This window comes from Oncorhynchus kisutch, linkage group LG29, assembly GCF_002021735.2.
Source record: "Oncorhynchus kisutch isolate 150728-3 linkage group LG29, Okis_V2, whole genome shotgun sequence".
NCBI lineage: Eukaryota > Metazoa > Chordata > Actinopteri > Salmoniformes > Salmonidae > Oncorhynchus > Oncorhynchus kisutch.
Window position 1 is genome coordinate 41308358 of NC_034202.2, and position 24735 is coordinate 41333092.

The window sequence follows — 24735 nt, forward strand, 5'->3', positions numbered from 1 at the left end:
ACCAGAGCGTCAAGTCAGACGGTTTTCTCTGCTACCACACGGCAAGCGGTACCAGAGCACCAAGTCAGACGGTTTTCTCTGCTACCACACGGCAAGCGGTACCAGAGCACCAAGTCAGACGGTTTTCTCTGCTACCACACGGCAAGCGGTACCAGAGCACCAAGTCAGACGGTTTTCTCTGCTACCACACGGCAAGCGGTACCAGAGCACCAAGTCATAGACTGTTTTCTCTGCTACCACACGGCAAGCGGTACCAGAGCACCAAGTCAGACGGTTTTCTCTGCTACCACACGGCAAGCGGTACCAGAGCACCAAGTCAGACGGTTTTCTCTGCTACCACACGGCAAGCGGTACCAGAGCACCAAGTCATAGACTGTTTTCTCTGCTACCACACGGCAAGCGGTACCAGAGCACCAAGTCAGACGGTTTTCTCTGCTACCACACGGCAAGCGGTACCAGAGCACCAAGTCAGACGGTTTTCTCTGCTACCACACGGCAAGCGGTACCAGAGCACCAAGTCAGACGGTTTTCTCTGCTACCACACGGCAAGCGGTACCAGAGCACCAAGTCAGACGGTTTTCTCTGCTACCACACGGCAAGCGGTACCAGAGCACCAAGTCATAGACTGTTTTCTCTGCTACCACACGGCAAGCGGTACCAGAGCACCAAGTCAGACGGTTTTCTCTGCTACCACACGGCAAGCGGTACCAGAGCACCAAGTCAGACGGTTTTCTCTGCTACCACACGGCAAGCGGTACCAGAGCACCAAGTCATAGACTGTTTTCTCTGCTACCACACGGCAAGCGGTACCAGAGCACCAAGTCATAGACTGTTTTCTCTGCTACCACACGGCAAGCGGTACCAGAGCACCAAGTCAGACGGTTTTCTCTGCTACCACACGGCAAGCGGTACCAGAGCACCAAGTCATAGACGGTTTTCTCTGCTACCACACGGCAAGCGGTACCAGAGCACCAAGTCATAGACGGTTTTCTCTGCTACCACACGGCAAGCGGTACCAGAGCACCAAGTCAGACGGTTTTCTCTGCTACCACACGGCAAGCGGTACCAGAGCACCAAGTCAGACGGTTTTCTCTGCTACCACACGGCAAGCGGTACCAGAGCACCAAGTCATAGACTGTTTTCTCGGCTAAGACACGGCAAGCGGTACCAGAGCACCAAGTCAGACGGTTTTCTCTGCTACCACACGGCAAGCGGTACCAGAGCACCAAGTCAGACGGTTTTCTCTGCTACCACACGGCAAGCGGTACCAGAGCACCAAGTCAGACGGTTTTCTCTGCTACCACACGGCAAGCGGTACCAGAGCACCAAGTCATAGACTGTTTTCTCTGCTACCACACGGCAAGCGGTACCAGAGCACCAAGTCAGACGGTTTTCTCTGCTACCACACGGCAAGCGGTACCAGAGCACCAAGTCAGACGGTTTTCTCTGCTACCACACGGCAAGCGGTACCAGAGCACCAAGTCAGACGGTTTTCTCTGCTACCACACGGCAAGCGGTACCAGAGCACCAAGTCATAGACGGTTTTCTCTGCTACCACACGGCAAGCGGTACCAGAGCACCAAGTCAGACGGTTTTCTCTGCTACCACACGGCAAGCGGTACCAGAGCACCAAGTCAGACGGTTTTCTCTGCTACCACACGGCAAGCGGTACCAGAGCACCAAGTCATAGACTGTTTTCTCGGCTAAGACACGGCAAGCGGTACCAGAGCACCAAGTCAGACGGTTTTCTCTGCTACCACACGGCAAGCGGTACCAGAGCACCAAGTCAGACGGTTTTCTCTGCTACCACACGGCAAGCGGTACCAGAGCACCAAGTCAGACGGTTTTCTCTGCTACCACACGGCAAGCGGTACCAGAGCGTCAAGTCTAGGATCAGAAGGCTCCTTAACAGCTTCGACCGCCAAGCCATAAAACTGCTGAACATCAAAATGGCCACCAGACTATTTACATTGACCCCCCCCCCCCCCCTTGTTTTTACACTGCTGCTCTGTGTATTGTCTTTGCAGTCACTCTACCTACACGTTGAGGTCATGTGTACGTGCGGGGGGTACCGGTTACTCAGTACCTTATTCGGCACATGTAACTAATAAAACGACATGAGATTTTTAGAGCTTTGTGTGGTAGTGTAGTGATACGCAGGGACTAACCGATACGGTGGATGTATTCCACAGCGCTGGTAGGGAAGTCGTAGTTCAGCACCAGGTTGACACCCTTAAAGTCGATACCTCGGGCCAGCAGGGCCGTACAGATCAACACCCATATATCACCCGACCGGAAACTACTGATCACGTTGTCTCTCTGGAGAAAAAAACTACAGTTAGGGAATGACTTATAGTAGTGTGTGTTTTACTATACTTGGGAGTACAGTAGTGTGTGTGTGTGTGTGTGTGTGTGTGTGTGTGTGTGTGTGTGTGTGCATGTTGTACTATACTTGGGAGTACCAGAAGTCCACACTAGAATAGTAAACCAACCAAAATATAGAGACCTAAGGACATTTTGCTGGTTAGACTTAGGGTTAAAACTAGGGTTAGAGGTTATAGGTTAGATTTAGGGTTAAAACTAGGGTTAGAGGTTATAGGTTAGATTTAGGGTTAAAACTAGGGTTAAAGGTTAGATTTAGGGTTAAAACTAGGGTTATAGATTAGATTTAGGGTTAAAACTAGGGTTATAGGTTAGATTTAGGGTTAAAACTAGGGTTATAGGTTAGATTTAGGGTTAAAACTAGGGTTATAGGTTAGATTTAGGGTTAAAACTAGGGTTATAGGTTAGATTTAGGGTTAAAACTAGGTTTAAAGGTTAGATTTAGGGTTAAAACTAGGGTTATAGGTTAGATTTAGGGTTAAAACTAGGGTTATAGGTTAGATTTAGGGTTAAAACTAGGTTTAAAGGTTAGATTTAGGGTTAAAACTAGGGTTATAGGTTAGATTTAGGGTTAAAACTAGGGTTATAGGTTAGACTTAGGGTTAAAACTAGGGTTAGGGGTTAAGGTTAGATTTAGGGTTAACTAGGGTTAGAGGTTAAAACTAGGGTTATAGGTTAGATTTAGGGTTAAAACTAGGGTTAGGGGTTAAGGTTAGATTTAGGGTTAGAGGTCCAGGAAAACAGGATTTAGATGGAAATCAATTGCTGGTCCCCAAAAGTCTTGACAAGTATATTGTGTGTGTGTGTGTGTGTGTGTGTGTGTGTGTGTGTGTGTGTGTGTGTGTGTGTGTGTGTGCGCATGTGCGTGCCTGTTGCTGTGTGCGGTCAGCGTGTATGATGTCTACGTTGATGCCTTCGTACACCAGCTCATGGAAGAGCTCTCTGGCTCGATCAATAGACTGGACAAACACCAGCATAGGGGGCAAGAAACCCTAGGAGAGAGGAATTAGTATTTACCATTCAGGTAGCAAATGTTATCTGAAACATGCTTGGTAAACAACAGGTGTAGACTAACGACAACAACAGGTGTAGACTAACAGGGAACTGCTTGGTAAACAACAGGTGTAGACTAACAGGGAAATGCTTGGTAAACAACAGGTGTGGACTAACAGGGAAATGCTTGATAAACAACAGGTGTGGACTAACAGTGAAATGTAACCTACAGGCCCTTCCCAACAACGCAGAGAGAAAAATAAAAATAACATTGCTGTATACACATGGTACCAGGCTATATACACACACACATGGTACCAGGCTATATACACACACACATGGTACCAGGCTATATACACACACACATGGTACCAGGCTATATACACATGGTACCAGGCTATATACACACACACATGGTACCAGGCTATATACACACACACATGGTACCAGGCTATATACACACACACATGGTACCAGGCTATATACACACACACATGGTACCAGGCTATATACACATGGTACCAGTACTGAGTCGATGTGCAGGGGGTGCTGGGTAATAACATGGCTATATACACTGGGTACCAGTACTGAGTCAATGTGCAGGGGGTGCTGGGTGATAACATGGTACCAGTACTGAGTCAATGTGCAGGGGGTGCTGGGTAATTACCAGAGTTAGAAAGAGGACTCTCTATGTTTTAACAGACAGGGCCAGAGGGCTTAAACCATTTTGAAGTACAGGAAGTCAGCAGGGTGGGACTTCTTAAACCATTTTGAAGTACAGGAAGTCAGCAGGGTGGGACTTCTTAAACCATTTTGAAGTACAGGAAGTCAGCAGGGTGGGACTTCCTAAACCATTTTGAAGTACAGGAAGTCAGCAGGGTGGGACTTCCTAAACCATTTTGAAGTACAAGAAGTCAGCAGGGTGGGACTTCCTAAACCATTTTGAAGTACAGGAAGTCAGCAGGGTGGGACTTCCTAAACCATTTTGAAGTACAAGAAGTCAGCAGGGTGGGACTTCCTAAACCATTTTGAAGTACAGGAAGTCAACAGGGTGGGACTTCCTAAACCATTTTGAAGTACAGGAAGTCGGCAGGGTGGAACATCCTATGGGTTAAGAAGGAATGATCACATGATTCCATCCAGGTCATGAGGAGGGATCAGCCAATGAATTAGATGGTTTATCTTACGTCACCAAAATGACGCACGCGCATCGACATGGCCGGAAGATGTGGGTTGTTATGATTCTGAGCGGTCAGATAGCAACAATAACAAGAAAACTACCTTGTGAGGAATCGTAGGTGGCTCGTTTAAGCTTGTTGTATCTTGTTCTTGATGTCTTGTGTTGACTGATGTCATGTCTACGCCAATATGGCTCAAATCCGCTAGCTAGCTAATCAACAACTGTAACGATGTATTTGAGAGATAACAAGCGATCATTGTGCAAATGTATTTATGTTTTCAATGAACATCTGGAGAGGATATATTGTTTACATGTTGTCTAGTCTAAGCCAGGGGTCCTCAACCTTCTCTTTCACAGGGACGAGAGTCTTCACAGATCCACCTGTACCTGAATACCCCAGAGTCCCCGGATCCAGAACTCTAACCATCTGTACCTGAATACCCCAGAGTCCCCGGATCCAGAACTCCAACCATCTGTACCTGATTACCCCAGAGGGTCTGGATCCAGAACTCTAACCATCTGTACCTGAATACCCCAGAGGGTCTGGATCCAGAACTCTAACCATCTGTACCTGATTACCCCAGAGGGTCTGGATCCAGAACTCGAACCATCTGTACCTAAATACCCCAGAGGGTCTGGATCCAGAACTCTAACCATCTGTACCTGATTACCCCATTGGCATTGAGGTGTATGACAAAACTGCACATTTTAGAGTGGCCTTTTATTGTCCCCAGCACAAGGTCCACCTGTGTAATGACCATGCTGTTTAATCCCTTTCTTGATATGCCACACTTGGCAGGTGGATGGATTATCTTGGAAAAGGAGAAATGCTCACTAACAGGGATGTAAACACATTTGTGCACAACAGTTGAGAGAAAGGCTTTTGTGGATATGTAAATGTCTGGGATCTGTTCAGTGTATTTTCACAGACCCCTGGTTGAAAACTTCTGGTCTAAACCAACCAGGTCTGTTTTGCCACAAGGTTGTCCACGTGTCAGTGTTACAAAATATGGCAGCCGATACTGGATACACAGTCGAACAGAGACTAAACCCCTTCTGGTGTTGAACTACGACTTCCCTACCAATACATCCCCTGCATCGGTTAGTCCTCCATATCACTATCCCTTCTGGTGCTGAACTACCAATACATCCCCTGCATCAGTTAGTCCTCCATATCACTACCCCTTCTGGTGCTGAACTACCAATACATCCCCTGCATCGGTTAGTCCTCCATATCACTACCCCTTCTGGTGCTGAACGACCAATACATCCCCTGCATCAGTTAATCCTCCATATCACTACCCCTTCTGGTGCTGAATGACCAATACATCATCTGCATCAGTTAGTCCTCCATATCACTACCCCTTCTGGTGCTCAACTACCAATACATCCCCTGCATCGGTTAATCCTCCATATCACTACACCTTCTGGTGCTGAACGACCAATACATCCCCTGCATCGGTTAGTCCTCCATATCACTACACCTTCTGGTGCTGAACGACCAATACAAGAAAACTCTCACCCAGAGGCGGCGCTCCTAGCGGCCGGGGACTTTAATGCAGGGAAACTTAAATCCGTTTTACCAAATTTCTATCAGCATGTTAAATGTGCAACCAGAGGGGGAAAAAAAACTCTGAACCACCTCCACACACAGAGAAATGTACAAAAGCTCTTCCTCACCCTCCATTTGGCAAATCTGACCATAATTCTATCCTCCTGATAAAGCAGGAAGCACCAGTGACTAGATAAATCAAAACAAGTGTTCAGATGAAGCAGATGCTAAGCTACAGGACTGTTTTGCTGTCACAGACTGGAATAAGTTCCGGAATTACTCCGATTGCATTGAGGAATACACCACGTCAGTCATTGGCTTCATCAATAAGGGTATCGATGACGTCATCCCCACAGTGACCGTACGTACATGCCCCAACCAGAAGCCATGGATTACAGGCAACATCCTCACTGAGCTACAGGCTAGAGCTGCCACTTTCAAGGAGCAGGACTCTAACCTGAAAGCGTAGAAGAAATCCCGCTATGCCATCTGATGAAACATCACAGGCGAAGGGTCAATACAGGACTAAGATCGAATCGTACTACACCGGCTCTGACGCTCGTCGGATGTGACAGGGCTTGCAAACCATTACAGACTACAAAGGGAAGCACAGCCGAGAGCTGCCCAGTGACACGAGCCTACCAGACGAGCTAAATTACTTCTATGCTCGCTTCGAGGCAAATAACACTAAAACATGCATGAGAGCACCAGCTGTTCCTGAAAGACAGAGTGATCACACTCTCCGCAGCCGATGTGAGTAAGACCTTAACCTCTCTGGGGTAGGCGGGACGCTTGCGTCCCACATGGCCAATAGCCAGGGAAAATGCAGAGCGCCAAATTCAAAACATTTCTATAAAAATCAAACGTTCATTAAATTACACCGTGCAAGATAACAAATTAAAGCGACACTCGCTGAGAATCCAGCCAACATGTCAGATTTCAAAAAGGCTTTTCGGTGAAAGCACAAGATGCTATTATCTGATGATAGCACTACAGTAAACAATGAGAGAGTAGCATATTTCAACTCTGCGGCGCGACACAAAACGCAGAAATACAATATCATATAAATAATCAAATATAAAACATGCTTTACCTTTGACGCTTCTTTTGTTGGCACTCCTATATGTCCCATAAACAACAAAAATGTTCCTTTTGTTCGATTAATTCAGTCAATATATATCCAAAATGCCCATTTATTTGGCGCGTTTGATCCAGAAAAACACCACTTCCAACTTACGCAACGTCGCTACAAAATATCTCAAAAGTTACCTGTAAACTTTGCCAAAACATTTCAAACTACTTTTGTAATACAACTTTAGGTATTTCTAAATGTATATAATCGATCAAATTGAAGACGGGATGATCTGTGTTCAATACAGGAGCAAAACAAACTGACCCTACTTTTCTGGTTACGCTCCTCTATCAAAAGGTACACATGAAGTGACACTCGTTCTGAGCTATGGTACTTCTTCATTACACAAAGGAAAAACCTCAACCAATTTCTACAAACTGGTGACATCCAGTGGAAGCGGTAGGAACTGCAGGAAAGTCGATTAGAATTCTGGATTCCCCATGAAAAAGTATTGAAAAGAAAAACTTTTTTTTTTAATTAAAAAAGATCTGAATGGTTTGTCCTCGGGGTTTCACCTGCTAAATAAGTTATGTTATACTCACAGACATGATTCAAACAGTTTTAGAAACTTCTGGGTGTTTTCTACCCAATACTACTAATAATATGCATATATTAGGATCTGGGACAGAGGAGGTGGCAGTTCAGTTTGGGCTATTTATCCAAAAGTGAAAATGCTGCCCCGTACCCCAAACAGGTTAAAATAGGTCAACATTCACAAGGCCGCAGGGCCAGACGGATAACCAGGAAGTGTACTGTGAGCATGCTTTGACCAACTGACAAGTGTCGTCACTGACATTTTTAACCTCTCCCTGTCAGAGTCTGTAACACCAACATGTTTTAAGCAGACCACCATAGTCCTTGTATCCAAGAACACTAAGGTAACCTGCCTAAATGACTACTGACCCGTAGCGGTCATGTCTGTAGCAATGAAGTGCTTTGAAAGGCTAGTCATGGCTCACAACACCATTATCCCAGAAACCCTAGACCCACTCCAATTTGCATACCACCCCAACAGATCCACAGATGATGCAATCTCTATTGCACTCCACACTGCCCTTTCCCACCTGGACAAAAATCACACCTGTGAGAATGCTGTTCATTGAATACAGCTCAGCGTTCAACACCATAGTACCCTCAAAGCTTACCATCAATAAGGTAAGGACCCTGGAACTAAACACCCCCCTCTGCAACTGGATCCTGGACTTCTTTACGGGCCACCCCCAGGTGGTAAGGGTAGGAACAACGCATCCGTCACGCTGATCCTCAACACAGGGGCCCCCCAGGGGTGTGTGCTCATTCCCCTCCTGTACTCCCTGTTCACTCATGACTGCATGGCCAGGCACGACTCCAACACGATCATTAAGTTTGCCGATGACGCAACAGTGGTAGGACTGATCACCGACAACGACGAGACTTCCTATAGGAAGGAGGTCAGAGACCTGGCCATGCGGTGCACGACAACAACCTCTATCCTCAACGTGAGCAAGACAAAGGAGATGATTGTGGACTACAGGAAAAAGAGGACCGAGCACGCGCCCATTCTCATCGACAGAGCTGCAGTATAGCAGGTTGAGAGCTTCAAGTTCCTTGGCGTCCACATAAACAACAAACTAGAATGGTCCAAACACACCAAGACAGTTGTGAAGAGGGCATGACAAAACCTCAGGAATCTGAAAAGATTTGGCATGGGTCCTCAGATCCTCAAAAGGTTCTACAGCTGCACCATCGAGAGCATCCTAACTGGTCCTGCCTGCCATCCAGGACCTCTACACCAGGTGGTGTCAGAGGAAGGCCCTACAAATTGTCAAAGACCCCAACCACCTTAGTCATAGACTGTTCTCTCTGCTACCACACGGCAAGCGGTACCGGAGCACCAAGTCTAGGTCCAAGAGGCTTCTAAACAGCCTCTACACCAAGCCATAAGACTCCTGAACAACTAATCAAATGGCTACCCAGACTATTGGCAATGCCCCCCCCCCTTTACACCGCTGCAACTCTGTTGTTATGTTGTATGAATAGTCACTTTAATAACTCTCCCTACATGTACACATTACCTCAACTAACCGGTGCCCCCGCACATTGACTCTGTACCGGTACCCCCCTGTATATAGTCTCGCTATTGTTATTTTACTGTAAGGTCTACTACACCTGTTGTATTCAGCATTTCACTGTGAGGTCTACTACACCTGTTGTATTAGGCATTTCACTGTAAGGTCTACTACACCTGTTGTATTCAGCATTTCACTGTAAGGTCTACTACACCTGTTGTATTCAGCATTTCACTGTAAGGTCTACTACACCTGTTGTATTCAGCATTTCACTGTAAGGTCTACTACACCTGTTGTATTCAGCATTTCACTGTAAGGTCTACTACACCTGTTGTATTCAGCATTTCACTGTCAGGTCTACTACACCTGTTGTATTCAGCATTTCACTGTAAGGTCTACTACACCTGTTGTATTCAGCATTTCACTGTAAGGTCTACTACACCTGTTGTATTCAGCATTTCACTGTAAGGTCTACTACACCTGTTGTATTCAGCATTTCACTGTAAGGTCTACTACACCTGTTGTATTCAGCATTTCACTGTGAGGTCTACTACACCTGTTGTATTCAGGATTTCACTGTAAGGTCTACTACACCTGTTGTATTCAGCATTTCACTGTGAGGTCTACTACACCTGTTGTATTCAGCATTTCACTGTAAGGTCTACTACACCTGTTGTATTCAGCATTTCACTGTGAGGTCTACTACACCTGTTGTATTCAGCATTTCACTGTAAGGTCTACTACACCTGTTGTATTAAGCATTTCACTGTAAGGTCTACTACACCTGTTGTATTCAGCATTTCACTGTCAGGTCTACTACACCTGTTGTATTCAGCATTTCACTGTGAGGTCTACTACACCTGTTGTATTCAGCATTTCACTGTAAGGTCTACTACACCTGTTGTATTCAGCATTTCACTGTAAGGTCTACTACACCTGTTGTATTCAGCATTTCACTGTAAGGTCTACTACACCTGTTGTATTCAGCATTTCACTGTAAGGTCTACTACTACACCTGTTGTATTCAGCATTTCACTGTAAGGTCTACTACACCTGTTGTATTCAGCATAAGGTCTACTACACCTGTTGTATTCAGCATTTCACTGTGAGGTCTACTACACCTGTTGTATTCAGCATTTCACTGTAAGGTCTACTACACCTGTTGTATTCAGCATTTCACTGTAAGGTCTACTACACCTGTTGTATTCAGCATTTCACTGTGAGGTCTACTACACCTGTTGTATTCAGCATTTCACTGTGAGGTCTACTACACCTGTTGTATTCAGCATTTCACTGTAAGGTCTACTACACCTGTTGTATTCAGCATTTCACTGTGAGGTCTACTACACCTGTTGTATTCAGCATTTCACTGTAAGGTCTACTACACCTGTTGTATTCAGCATTTCACTGTAAGGTCTACTACACCTGTTGTATTCAGCATTTCACTGTAAGGTCTACTACACCTGTTGTATTCAGCATTTCACTGTGAGGTCTACTACACCTGTTGTATTCAGCATTTCACTGTAAGGTCTACTACACCTGTTGTATTCAGCATTTCACTGTAAGGTCTACTACACCTGTTGTATTCAGCATTTCACTGTAAGGTCTACTACACCTGTTGTATTCAGCATTTCACTGTAAGGTCTACTACACCTGTTGTATTCAGCATTTCACTGTGAGGTCTACTACACCTGTTGTATTCAGCATTTCACTGTAAGGTCTACTACACCTGTTGTATTCAGCATTTCACTGTCAGGTCTACTACACCTGTTGTATTCAGCATTTCACTGTGAGGTCTACTACACCTGTTGTATTCAGCATTTCACTGTGAGGTCTACTACACCTGTTGTATTCAGCATTTCACTGTAAGGTCTACTACACCTGTTGTATTCAGCATTTCACTGTGAGGTCTACTACACCTGTTGTATTCAGCATTTCACTGTGAGGTCTACTACACCTGTTGTATTCAGCATTTCACTGTAAGGTCTACTACACCTGTTGTATTCAGCATTTCACTGTGAGGTCTACTACACCTGTTGTATTCAGCATTTCACTGTAAGGTCTAATACACCTGTTGTATTCAGCATTTCACTGTGAGGTCTACTACACCTGTTGTATTCAGCATTTCACTGTGAGGTCTACTACACCTGTTGTATTCAGCATTTCACTGTAAGGTCTACTACACCTGTTGTATTCAGCATTTCACTGTAAGGTCTACAACACCTGTTGTACTCAGCATTTCACTGTAAGGTCTACTACACCTGTTGTATTCAGCATAAGGTCTACTACACCTGTTGTATTCAGCATTTCACTGTAAGGTCTAATACACCTGTTGTATTCAGCATTTCACTGTAAGGTCTACTACACCTGTTGTATTCAGCATTTCACTGTGAGGTCTACTACACCTGTTGTATTCAGCATTTCACTGTGAGGTCTACTACACCTGTTGTATTCAGCATTTCACTGTCAGGTCTACTACACCTGTTGTATTCAGCATTTCACTGTCAGGTCTACTACACCTGTTGTATTCAGCATTTCACTGTGAGGTCTACTACACCTGTTGTATTCAGCATTTCACTGTAAGGTCTACTACACCTGTTGTATTCAGCATTTCACTGTGAGGTCTACTACACCTGTTGTATTCAGCATTTCACTGTCAGGTCTACTACACCTGTTGTATTCAGCATTTCACTGTAAGGTCTACTACACCTGTTGTATTCAGCATTTCACTGTAAGGTCTACTACACCTGTTGTATTCAGCATTTCACTGTGAGGTCTACTACACCTGTTGTATTCAGCATTTCACTGTAAGGTCTACTACACCTGTTGTATTCAGCATTTCACTGTAAGGTCTACTACACCTGTTGTATTCAGCATTTCACTGTAAGGTCTACTACACCTGTTGTATTCAGCATTTCACTGTAAGGTCTACTACACCTGTTGTATTCAGCATTTCACTGTGAGGTCTAAACCTGTTGTATTCAGCATTTCACTGTGAGGTCTACTACACCTGTTGTATTCGACTAATAACATTTGATTCAATTTATTTGGTAAGGTACCTTCTTGATGATGTCCCTCACGGCCAGTAACTTCCCGTTCTCTGTTCCAACAAACAGCAGCTCCTGTTCTACTGTCTCTACTGCAGAGTTCCTGAGAACACACACAATCGTTTTGAAACTCTTATTAGATGGTTCTGAACGAGATTACAGACAGGAGATAACAGTTAGAAGGGGTTGAACCAGTATACGGTGGGGAGCTTTGTTCAGGTGCAGTGTTACCACTCAACCACGGCTCTGCAAAGAAGAGAGGGCAGTTACGGGTCGCGTAGCAGACCAGACCAGGGGACTGTGGGCAGTGTAGTATTGTAGACCAGAGGACTGTGGGCAGTGTAGTATAGTAGACCAGGGGACTGTGGGCAGTGTAGTATAGTATAGTAGACCAGGGGACTGTGGGCAGTGTAGTATAGTATAGTAGACCAGGGGACTGTGGGCAGTGTAGTATAGTATAGTAGACCAGGGGACTGTGGGCAGTATAGTATAGTATAGTAGACCAGGGGACTGTGGGCAGTGTAGTATAGTATAGTAGACCAGGGGACTGTGGGCAGTGTAGTATAGTATAGTAGACCAGGGGACTGTGGGCAGTATAGTATAGTATAGTAGACCAGGGGACTGTGGGCAGTATAGTATAGTATAGTAGACCAGGGGACTGTGGGCAGTATAGTATAGTATAGTAGACCAGGGGACTGTGGGCAGTATAGTATAGTATAGTAGACCAGGGGACTGTGGGCAGTATAGTATAGTATAGTAGACCAGGGGACTGTGGGCAGTATAGTATAGTATAGTAGACCAGGGGACTGTGGGCAGTATAGTATAGTAGACCAGGGGACTGTGGGCAGTATAGTATAGTAGACCAGGGGACTGTGGGCAGTATAGTATAGTAGACCAGGGGACTGTGGGCAGTGTAGTATAGTAGACCAGGGGACTGTGGGCAGTGTAGTATAGTAGACCAGGGACTGTGGGCAGTGTAGTATAGTAGACCAGGGGACTGTGGGCAGTGTAGTATAGTAGACCAGGGGACTGTGGGCAGTGTAGTATAGTAGACCAGGGGACTGTGGGCAGTGTAGTATAGTAGACCAGGGGACTGTGGGCAGTGTAGTATAGTAGACCAGGGGACTGTGGGCAGTGTAGTATAGTAGACCAGGGGACTGTGGGCAGTGTAGTATAGTAGACCAGGGGACTGTGGGCAGTGTAGTATAGTAGACCAGGGGACTGTGGGCAGTGTAGTATAGTAGACCAGGGGACTGTGGGCAGTGTAGTATAGTAGACCAGGGGACTGTGGGCAGTGTAGTATAGTAGACCAGGGGACTGTGGGCAGTGTAGTATAGTAGACCAGGGGACTGTGGGCAGTGTAGTATAGTAGACCAGGGGACTGTGGGCAGTGTATAGTAGACCAGGGGACTGTGGGCAGTGTAGTATAGTAGACCAGGGGACTGTGGGCAGTGTAGTATAGTAGACCAGGGGACTGTGGGTAGTGTAGTATAGTAGAACAGGGGACTGTGGGTAGTGTAGTATTGTAGAACAGGGGACTGTGGGCAGTGTAGTATAGTAGACCAGGGGACTGTGGGCAGTGTAGTATTGTAGAACAGGGGACTGTGGGCAGTGTAGTATTGTAGAACAGGGGACTGTGGGCAGTGTAGTATAGTAGACCAGGGGACTGTGGGCAGTGTAGTATAGTAGACCAGGGGACTGTGGGCAGTGTAGTATTGTAGAACAGGGGACTGTGGGCAGTGTAGTATTGTAGAACAGGGGACTGTGGGCAGTGTAGTATAGTAGAACAGGGGACTGTGGGTAGTGTAGTATAGTAGAACAGGGGACTGTGGGTAGTGTAGTATAGTAGAACAGGGGACTGTGGGTAGTGTAGTATTGTAGAACAGGGGACTGTGGGTAGTGTAGTACCTGTGTCCAATGTTGACAGAGACCAGGTTGTCGAGGTTGAGGCGACACCACTGTTCCACGTCTGGAGCACAGGTAGCACTGTAGAGCGCTCGTCTGACCCGCGGAGAGGAACACGCCTGGAACACTGCTGCTAGCTGCTCTCTGAAGCCACTACGTCCATCCTCAAACAGCTTATCGCTCTCATCCACCACCAACCATTCCACACTGAGCACAGTATTAACAAACCCTGCTACGACAGCCCTCAACCAACATATCAGACCCAACAACACAGAAATAACACAGTCTTGTATAACTAACCTTAGGGCTGGGCGGTATACCGTATTTTACTATACCCAGATATTGATGCAGGGACCGGTTTGGGTTTTTACTTGACCTTCTATAACGATATTTGAACGTTTGGTTTGTTAAATGTGATACGCTGTGTGTAACGTCCGTTTTTATAGTTGACTTGGCTACTTGGGTCATCTCTTGCCATGCCACTTTCTAGCCCCGCCCCCCTGTCACTCAAGGAGCAAATTTTGATGTTACTTGAGACACTTGTGTCCTGTCTGCATGGTCAATGCTGACCACTACCATGTTGGCTAACCAGGAGACACTTGTGTTCAGTCTGCATGGTCAATGCTGACCACTACCATGTTGGCTAACCAGGAGACACTTGTGTTCAGTCTGCATGGTCAATGCTGACCACTACCATGTTGGCTAACCAGGAGACACTTGTGTTCAGTCTGCATGGTCAATGCTGACCACTACCATGTTGGCTAACCAGGAGACACTTGTGTTCAGTCTGCATGGTCAATGCTGACCACTACCATGTTGGCTAACCAGGAGACACTTGTGTTCAGTCTGCATGGTCAATGCTGACCACTAAAAAAAGATTAATTTAAATTTTACCTTTATTTAACTAGGCAAGTCAGTTAAGAACAAATTCTTATTTTCAATGACGGCCTAGGAACAGTGGGTTAACTGCCTGTTCAGGGGCAGAACGACGAAAATAAGGGATATGTTTCTCGTAGGTTTACAAGGAGACTTTTATCAATATAGTCGGCTGTATTTACTCGCCAAAAATGAAACGGCAATTAGCTGCTAATGTGGCTAATATAAAGAACTACAAATGCCACCATGATCTAGCCGAATCGAGGCAAAGGTAAGAATGTCTGGATTTAACTATCTAATGTTAGCTATATGTAGTAATGAATCAAATTGGCTACAGTTCTTAAAAAATTGTGCAAGTTTTAAATTGACAATATTTTTGATGCAAATAAGCATTTTATAATCTGAGTAAGTAGAGCCCGAATATATTGATAAAAGTCACCTTGTCCGAGAGAGAGATGTACATGGTCATCAAAACGTCATGTCAGGGTAAAGACTACACGAAACACAGCCCTTCATTTAAGTGTTTCTGAAATAAATATAAATGGTGGAAAAACAATGGACCCATTTCCCTGTTTGACCACTAGGTTTTATGGGTATTATGACACCACCACTGTGGGGTTCTACGTAGCACATGCGACAATGTTGTTTTCACTTTGCTTCTTAATATAAATCCACTTGCGTTCCATAATTACACTATTAGCTTGTGTTTCTTACATCTGCAAAGTTCTTAGCAAGTTTGCGGAAAAAAAGTATCTTCTAAATCAAAGAGGAATAGTTATAGCATGAATATGTCGGCTACATGAAGAAACATTTAATGTAGCCAAAGATTATAGGGTCCCCTAGGAAACACTTATCAACACTTTGGTTCCTACCCTGTCACAATAACTCCTCCCTGGTATTTTAATTCGTTGTCATGTCAAACACTGTATTCAAAGTGCCCAGTATTATTTATATTCTAAGTATAGAATTAGAATAATCCTTCTATTGCCTTCTATTCCTTCTATTGATTCCAACAGTCCACCACTGTTTTTGCTCTATATCAAGTGCAACATTTGGTTATAAATAAGGCCTAGTATTTGTGGCCAGTCTTACGGCAGTGTGGAAATGATCCCCAGTGCAGGAAACACAGAAATGTCTGAAAAATGTTTTTGGTTGAATTGAACAGTATAAAACAGAAAGGAGAAAGACTAATTGAAATCACGCAGAATGTATGTTGCCACCCTGGGGGTCATTACTCAAAGCACATTAAGGTCTTTTAGGACTACTTTTTTTTTTAAACAGTGATATATTTTGGCCATATCGCCCAGCCCAAACTAACCTTATGGGGACATGCATTCCTGTACCATTCAAAATCCTATATCCCCTAACCACAAAACATAACCCTAATTCTAACCTTAGCTCCTAACCCTAATTCTAACCTTAACCCTAAACAACTTAGAAATAGCGTTTGACCTTGTGAGCCCAGTTGGTCAAATGTTTTGACTTCTGGTCTCCACGGGTATAGTTAATAATATGTGTGGATGTGTTTAACACACACAGTATTGACAAACAAAACCTGTTACAATAGCCCTTAACCAACATAGAGCCAACACACACAGAGGGAACTGACCTGCTGAGGTCTATAGCATCCTGCTTCAGGAGGAACACCAGTCTATTGGGGGTACTGATCAGAATATCTAGACAGAGAGGGGAGAGAGAGCGGGTAGGGACAAAAAAAATAGAAAATGAGTGAGGGCTGTTGTGCTGGTCTCGGTCTCGATTAGTAAACAGGTCCCAGCGCATTTTACAGATCATTTGAATATTGTCTTTGTACCGGATTTCTTGTGAGAGCTGGGAACGTGTTTCCTGGCTGCCATGGAGGCCTTGTCTAGTATGTGAACTCTGAACCCGACGCCCTCCGACAGACGCACCAACTCCCTGTGGGTCTACACAACAACACAACATTGTAACATAACACAACATTGTAACAACATAACACAACATTCTAACACAGCAACACAACATTCTAACAACGCAACAACATTCTAACAACACAACATTCTAACACAGCAACACAACATTCTAACAACGCAACAACATTCTAACACAACATTCTAACACAGCATTAAAAAAACACATGCAACAATCAAATTGTACTTGTCACATGCTTGGTAAACAACAGGTGTAAACTAACAGTGAAATGTTTACCGACAGGCCCTTCCCGACAATGCAGAGAGAAACATAGAACAATTATAACCCCAGGAATAAAAATATACAACGACTAACGATAAGTTGGCTAAAAACACGGAGTACCAGTACCAAGTGGACATGCAGGGGTATGAGGTACGTACAAATAGCTAGGATAGATAAGACAGTAACAGCAGTATACTGTAGGTAGAGGTAAAGGATAGATAATAGACAGTAACAGCAGTATACTGTAGGTAGGGGTAAAGGATAGATAATAGACAGTAACAGCAGTATACTGTAGGTAGGGGTAAAGGAGAGAGAGGCCAGAGCCCGTTGTTCCCGATAGAGGGAGGCCAGAGCCCGTTGTTCCCGATAGAGGGAGGCCAGAGCCCGTTGTTCCCGATAGAGGGAGGCCAGAGCCCGTTGTTCCGAGAGAGGGAGGCCAGAGCCCGTTGTTCCGAGAGAGGGAGGCCAGAGCCCGTTGTTCCGAGAGAGGGAGGCCAGAGCCCGTTGTTCCGAGAGAGGGAGGCCAGAGCCCGTTGTTCCGAGAGAGGGAGGCCAGAGCCCGTTGTTCCGAGAGAGGGAGGCCAGAGCCCGTTGTTCCGAGAGAGGGAGGCCAGAGCCCGTTGTTCCGAGAGAGGGAGGCCAGAGCCCGTTGTTCCGAGAGAGGGAGGCCAGAGCCCGTTGTGGCGAGAGAGGGAGGCCAGAGCCAGTTGTTCCGAGAGAGAGAGGCCAGAGCCCGTTGTCCCGACAGAGAGAGGGAGGCCAGAGCCCGTTGTTCCGAGAGAGAGGGAGGCCAGAGCCCGTTGTTCCGAGAGAGAGAGAGAGGCCAGAGCCCGTTGTTCCGAGAGAGAGAGAGAGGCCAGAGCCCGTTGTTCCGAGAGAGAGGGAGGCCAGAGCCCGTTGTTCCCGACAGAGAGGGAGGCCAGAGCCCGTTGTTCCCGACAGAGAGGGAGGCCAGAGCCCGTTGTTCCCGACAGAGAGGGAGGCCAGAGCCCGTTGTTCCCGACAGAGAGGGAGGCCAGAGCCCGTTGTTCCCGACAGAGAGGGAGGCCAGAGCCCGTTGTTCCCGACAGAGAGGGAGGCCAGAGCCCGTTGTTCCCGACAGAGAGGGAGGCCAGAGCCCGTTGTTCCCGACAGAGAGGGAGGCCAGAGCCCGTTGTTCGCGAGAGAGAGAGGGAGGCCAGAGTCCGTTGTTCCCGACAGAGAGGGAGGCCAGAGCCCGTTGTTCCCGACAGAGAGGGAGGCCAGAGCCCGTTGTTCCCGACAGAGAGGGAGGCCAGAGCCCGTTGTTCCCGACAGAGAGGGAGGCCAGAGCCCGTTGTTCCCGACAGAGAGGGAGGCCAGAGCCCGTTGTTCCCGACAGAGAGGGAGGCCAGAGCCCGTTGTTCCCGACAGAGAGGGAGGCCAGAGCCCGTTGTTCCCGACAGAGAGGGAGGCCAGAGCCCGTTGTTCCCGACAGAGAGGGAGGCCAGAGCCCGTTGTTCCCGACAGAGAGGGAGGCCAGAGCCCGTTGTTGCGAGAGAGAGAGGGAGGCCAGAGTCCGTTGTTCCGAGAGAGAGGGAGGCCAGAGCCCATTGTTCCCGACAGAGAGGGAGGCCAGAGCCCGTTGTTGCGAGAGAGAGAGGGAGGCCAGTCAGTTGTTCCCGACAGAGGGAGGCCAGAGCCCGTTGTTCCCGACAGAGGGAGGCCAGAGCCCGTTGTTCCCGACAGAGGGAGGCCAGAGCCCGTTGTGCCGATAGAGAGAGGGAGGCCAGAGTCAGTTGTTCCCGACAGAGGGAGGCCAGAGCCCGTTGTTCCCGACAGAGGGAGGCCAGAGCCCGTTGTGCCGATAGAGAGAGGGAGGCCAGAGTCAGTTGTTCCCGACAGAGGGAGGCCAGAGCCCGTTGTTCCGCGAGAGAGAGAGGCCAGAGCCCGTTGTGCCGATAGAGAGGGAGGCCAGAGTCAGTTGTTCCCGACAGAGGGAGGCCAGAGCCCGTTGTTCCGCGAGAGAGAGAGGCCAGAGCCCGTTGTGCCGATAGAGAGGGAGGCCAGAGCCCGTTGTGCCGATAGAGAGAGAGGCCAGAGCCCGTTGTGCCGATAGAGAGAGAGGCCAGAGTCCGTTGTTCCGCGAGAGAGAGAGGCCAGAGCCCGTTGTGCCGATAGAGAGGCCAGAACCAGTATTTCTCATGTTCTATAATTGTCCAGCAGCCAAAGACACAATACTACTCATATTAACAACCCACAGCAACAACCCATTGCAACAACCCATGCTTGTTGTTGCATCTTCAGATCCTCCGTCTTTCTACATTGGTGAAGGATATTTTCTTCTCTTGTCAAATGAAACCCCTGGCATTTGCAGTGCACTTTTGAGAACGGTGTTTTCCGGTGTAGTATAGTAGTATACGGCCTACTGCCGTGTGCACATCGCTGTGCTTAAGCTAAATGTCATGCTGCATGAATCTCATTGCTTTTAAAAGTTATTTGCTATATATAGTGGTTGTATTAGTTTGGGGTCTATCGTTATCACAACTCTCCCTGACTATGTTTGCAATATGTATTTCTCACACAGAAGGACAAGCTGACCAATAGACGAGGTCAACTGTTGTACTCTGATGGATAGTAGATCGACAGCGTTCGTTACTCATCTTGTCGGCTGACGAAAAGTAAAATGTGGACAGTTCTATCATCTTCAATACGCGCCTCAGAGGACGGTGTTTGGCCTCCCCCGGTGAGTCCGTCTTCACGTGTAACCTACTTCCAAGCTGCAATGCCTGTGACAAGGACCCGATAAAGTGCCGGCATTGGCTAATAAGAATTGCGATATCTGAGAGAGCCTGGTGAGTGAGAGGTGAGAGGAGCACGGGCGATTGAGAGCAGGAAATTATTATTATACTCACCCCAAGGGCACAACGGCCACAAAACATGGATTATGAGGCATGACGACCAAACGGTTCTATATGTGTGTGTACCTGGCTGGCCAGTTCCCTGGTGGGAGAGATGACCAGAGCTCTGATGCCGAGGTTAGCAGGCTGTTTCAGGTGTGTCAGGAGAGGGAGACAGAACGCTAGAGTCTTCCCCGAACCTGTCGGAGCACACGCCAACAACTCACGACCCTGGGAGAGGGGTGAGAGAGAGAGATGCATACAATGATTTTATTTAGGGTTCCATTCTATATATCCACACACTCATCAGTCTGTGTTCCATTCTATATATCCATACACTCATCAGTCTGTGTTCCATTCTATATATCCACACTAATCAGTCTGTGTTCCATTCTATATATCCATACACTCATCAGTCTGTGTTCCATTCTATATATCCATACACTCATCAGTCTGTGTTCCATTCTATATATCCACACTAATCAGTCTGTGTTCCATTCTATATATCCACACTCATCAGTCTGTGTTCCATTCTATATATCCATACACTCATCAGTCTGTGTTCCATTCTATATATCCATACACTCATCAGTCTGTGTTCCATTCTATATATCCATACACTCATCAGTCTGTGTTCCATTCTATATATCCACACTCATCAGTCTGTGTTCCATTCTATATATCCACACTAATCAGTCTGTGTTCCATTCTATATATCCACACTAATCAGTCTGTGTTCCATTCTATATATCCATACACTCATCAGTCTGTGTTCCATTCTATATATCCATACACTCATCAGTCTGTGTTCCATTCTATATATCCATACACTCATCAGTCTGTGTTCCATTCTATATATCCATACACTCATCAGTCTGTGTTCCATTCTATATATCCATACACTCATCAGTCTGTGTTCCATTCTATATATCCATACACTCATCAGTCTGTGTTCCATTCTATATATCCATACACTCATCAGTCTGTGTTCCATTCTATATATCCACACTAATCAGTCTGTGTTCCATTCTATATATCCACACTCATCAGTCTGTGTTCCATTCTATATATCCATACACTCATCAGTCTGTGTTCCATTCTATATATCCACACTAATCAGTCTGTGTTCCATTCTATATATCCACACTCATCAGTCTGTGTTCCATTCTATATATCCACACTCATCCATCTCTGCGTACTCACATGCATCATCAGGGGTATAGCCTGCATCTGGATGGGCGTGGGTATGGTGAGTCCAGCTGCTGACAGGTTCTGGAGGACGCGCGGGTTCAGGTCGTACTCGGACTGCAGCTCGGAGAAGGTGCACACTGGGTCAGGCACGTCACAGCCATGCACGTTGATACGATGCTGCATGCGGACACGGTTCACCTGACAACACACAGAGATGAGATTCAACAGGTAGACAGAGCGAAGAGCTGTGTGTGTGTGTGTGTGTGTGTGTGTGTGTGTGTGTGTGTGTGTGTGTGTGTGTGTGTGTACCTTCTCTTGGTGGAGGTGTTGGAGTCTCTTCATGGATGTCTTGTCTCTGTCCCTCCCCTCCTTCAAGCCTTTAGACTTCCTGTCTGCAGAGGAGGTCCACAGGATGCCCTCGGTCTCCTCACACGCCACTACAACAAAACGACAGGGACCATCAGAACGCTGAATTAATTAATGGGTCATTTTAAACAACAATAAGCTGCTCCAGTTGAAACACACAGAACACACATACACAACCGCTGTGGAAAGATGCCCAAAAAGCAACACAAGAAGTTTTGGAAATGGCCAAGTCCAAGTCCAGACCTAATCCCAATTGAGATGTCGTGGCAGGACTTGAAACAAGTATTTCAAGCTTGAAAACCCCAAAATGTCACTGAGTTAAAGCATTTCTGCATGGAAGAGTGGGCCAAAATTCCTCCACATCGATGTGAGAGACTTATCAACTACAGGAAGTAGTTGGAGTCACTGCAGCTAAAGGTGGACTGATCAACTACAGGAAGTGTTTCGTTGGAGTCACTGCAGCTAAAGGTGGACTGATCAACTACAGGAAGTGTTTGGTTGGAGTCGTTACAGCTAAAGGTGGACTGATCAACTACAGGAAGTGTTTGGTTGGAGTCGTTACAGCTAAAGGTGGACTGATCAACTACAGGAAGTGTTTGGTTGGAGTAGTTACAGCTAAAGGTGGACTGATCAACTACAGGAAGTGTTTGGTTGGAGTCGTTACAGCTAAAGGTGGACTGATCAACTACAGGAAGTGTTTGGGTGGAGTCGTTACAGCTAAAGGTGGCACAACCAGTTATTGAGTGTAAGTGGACAATTACTTTTACACACAGGGGCATTGGGTGTTACATAACTTTGTTAATTGAATAAGTACACTCTTTTTTTGGAATTTGTAAACACAGGTTATCTTTATCTAATATTAGGTTTTGGTTGAAGATTTGATAACATTCAGTATCAAAAATAGAGAATCAGAAAGGGGCAAATACTACCTTCAGCCGCACTGTAGAACACAAGCCTCCAAATACTACCTTCAGCCGCACTGTAGAACACAAGCCTCCAAATACTACCTTCAGCCGCACTGTAGAACAAGCCTCCAAATACTACCTTCAGCCGCACTGTAGAACAAGCCTCCAAATACTACCTTCAGCCACACTGTATAACACAAGCCTCCAAATACTACCTTCAGCCGCACTGTAGAACACAAGCCTCCAAATACTACCTTCAGCCGCACTGTATAACACAAGCCTCCAAATACTACCTTCAGCCACACTGTAGAACACAAGCCTCCAAATACTACCTTCAGCCGCACTGTATAACACAAGCCTCCAAATACTACCTTCAGCCACACTGTATAACACAAGCCTCCAAATACTACCTTCAGCCGCACTGTATAACACAAGCCTCCAAATACTACCTTCAGCCGCACTGTATAACACAAGCCTCCAAATACTACCTTCAGCCGCACTGTATAACACAAGCCTCCAAATACTACCTTCAGCCGCACTGTATAACACAAGCCTCCAAATACTACCTTCAGCCGCACTGTAGAACAAGCCTCCAAATACTACCTTCAGCCTGAGTATCTTTCTTTTTCTTCTTTGCAGTCTTCTCCTCATCCGGTCGTTTCCTTTTCCCTGCAGCAGCATCTACCTCTACCTCCTCGTCTTGCTTCTCCTCCGCTCTCTGCTCCTGGTTGCCGTGGGTTGTTCCGGTCCCGAAAAAGTCGATCCCATAGTGGTCAGATACATCTTTCTCTTGAGATCTCACCACCTGGAACGCACACACGTACCATAAATAAATATAACTATTGTTAATGACAAGAGTATACTACTAAGACAACTACTAGCAATACCCCAGACCGCTAAATCCTAATGTGATATATGTCCTGATACATCTCACAACAAACGTTCAGAATAATGTTAGTTAACCAAAACAATCGAAAGTTACATAGATAATATCATCCGGGACGTCAATTTATGAGAATAAACGAAACATTGAGTTTGAGATGTATTCATTTTAAACCTGAAACTAGCTAACTTAGCTAGACTGTGTCTCTACAGATCGAGGGCAGACACGCTAACGAACCGCTCAAATCTTTGCAGCGTTCAAATACTACTCGCTGAACACGAATAGAGAAATATTGGACATCATCCTCATTACCTTAAATCGTTCGGCATCTTTACCAAACCTCTTGAAATCAAATTTCGCTCCGGCTCCGAGTTTACGAAACAAGTCGAAGGCGTCCATTGAAACAGCGTGGAGACGAGAAAAAAGGCATGACGACTCGATCCCAGTCTAGTTAAACCAACCGGTGATTCGTCGATTGATTATAAAGCCTGGATATGTTTGTGGTTGTACCTCGTGTCCACATGGTGTCGCCATTGTCTCATCAGTGGAATATGGAAACCAAAGTATAACGTATTTCGTTTGCATGGTTACGTTTGGTATTTTCCATGTCTCAAACGGCAGTATTTGTCGTGAGGACGTTACTATTATTGAACAACACCGTGATGTGTTTACGTCCTCTACAGATCCTCTCTAATTAACGAGACAGGAGTTGTGAGTTGAGAGAAAAGGAGTTGACAGGAGTTGAGAGAAAACATTCAGCTAGTGTCATGGAGACAGAATACCTAATAATGATTTAGTATAAATGTTTTACAATTTACTCAATAAATGACATGTATTTATAAAGACCCTTTTTACATCAGCCGATGTCACAAAGTGCTGTACAGAAACCCAGCCTAAAACCCCAAACAGCAAGCAATGCAGGTGTAGAAGCACAGTGGCTAGGAAAAACTCCCTAGAAAGGCCAAAACCTAGGAAGAAACCTAGAGAGGAACCAGGCTATGTGGGGTGGCCAGTCCTCTTCTGTCTGTGCCGGGTGGAGATTATAACAGAACATGGCCAAGATGTTCAAATGTTCATAAATGACCAGCATGGTCCAATAATAATAATCACAGTAGTTGTAGAGGGTGCAACAGGTCAGCACCTCAGGAGTAAATGTCAGTTGGCTTTTCATAGCTGATCATTAAGAGTTAGAGACAGCAGGTGCAGTATATCATCAAAAAACAGCAGGTCTGGGACAAGGTAGCA

At 46.0% G+C, this 24735-nt stretch overlaps 1 protein-coding gene across 1 annotated transcript; it reads right to left on the reverse strand.

Annotated features, from left to right (window-relative positions):
• Positions 1-2168: 2168 nt before the first annotated feature.
• ddx52 (DEAD (Asp-Glu-Ala-Asp) box polypeptide 52) lies at positions 2169-23932 on the reverse strand (the record flags this gene model as incomplete). Its single annotated transcript, XM_031809575.1, is given in 11 exon segments — positions 2169-2319; positions 3252-3374; positions 12347-12437; positions 14243-14446; positions 16725-16791; positions 16929-17040; positions 20233-20376; positions 21349-21534; positions 21646-21773; positions 23211-23412; positions 23803-23932. Coding segments are annotated over 11 exon segments (1495 nt in total), but the record flags the coding sequence as incomplete, so codon positions are not given.
• Positions 23933-24735: the final 803 nt, after the last annotated feature.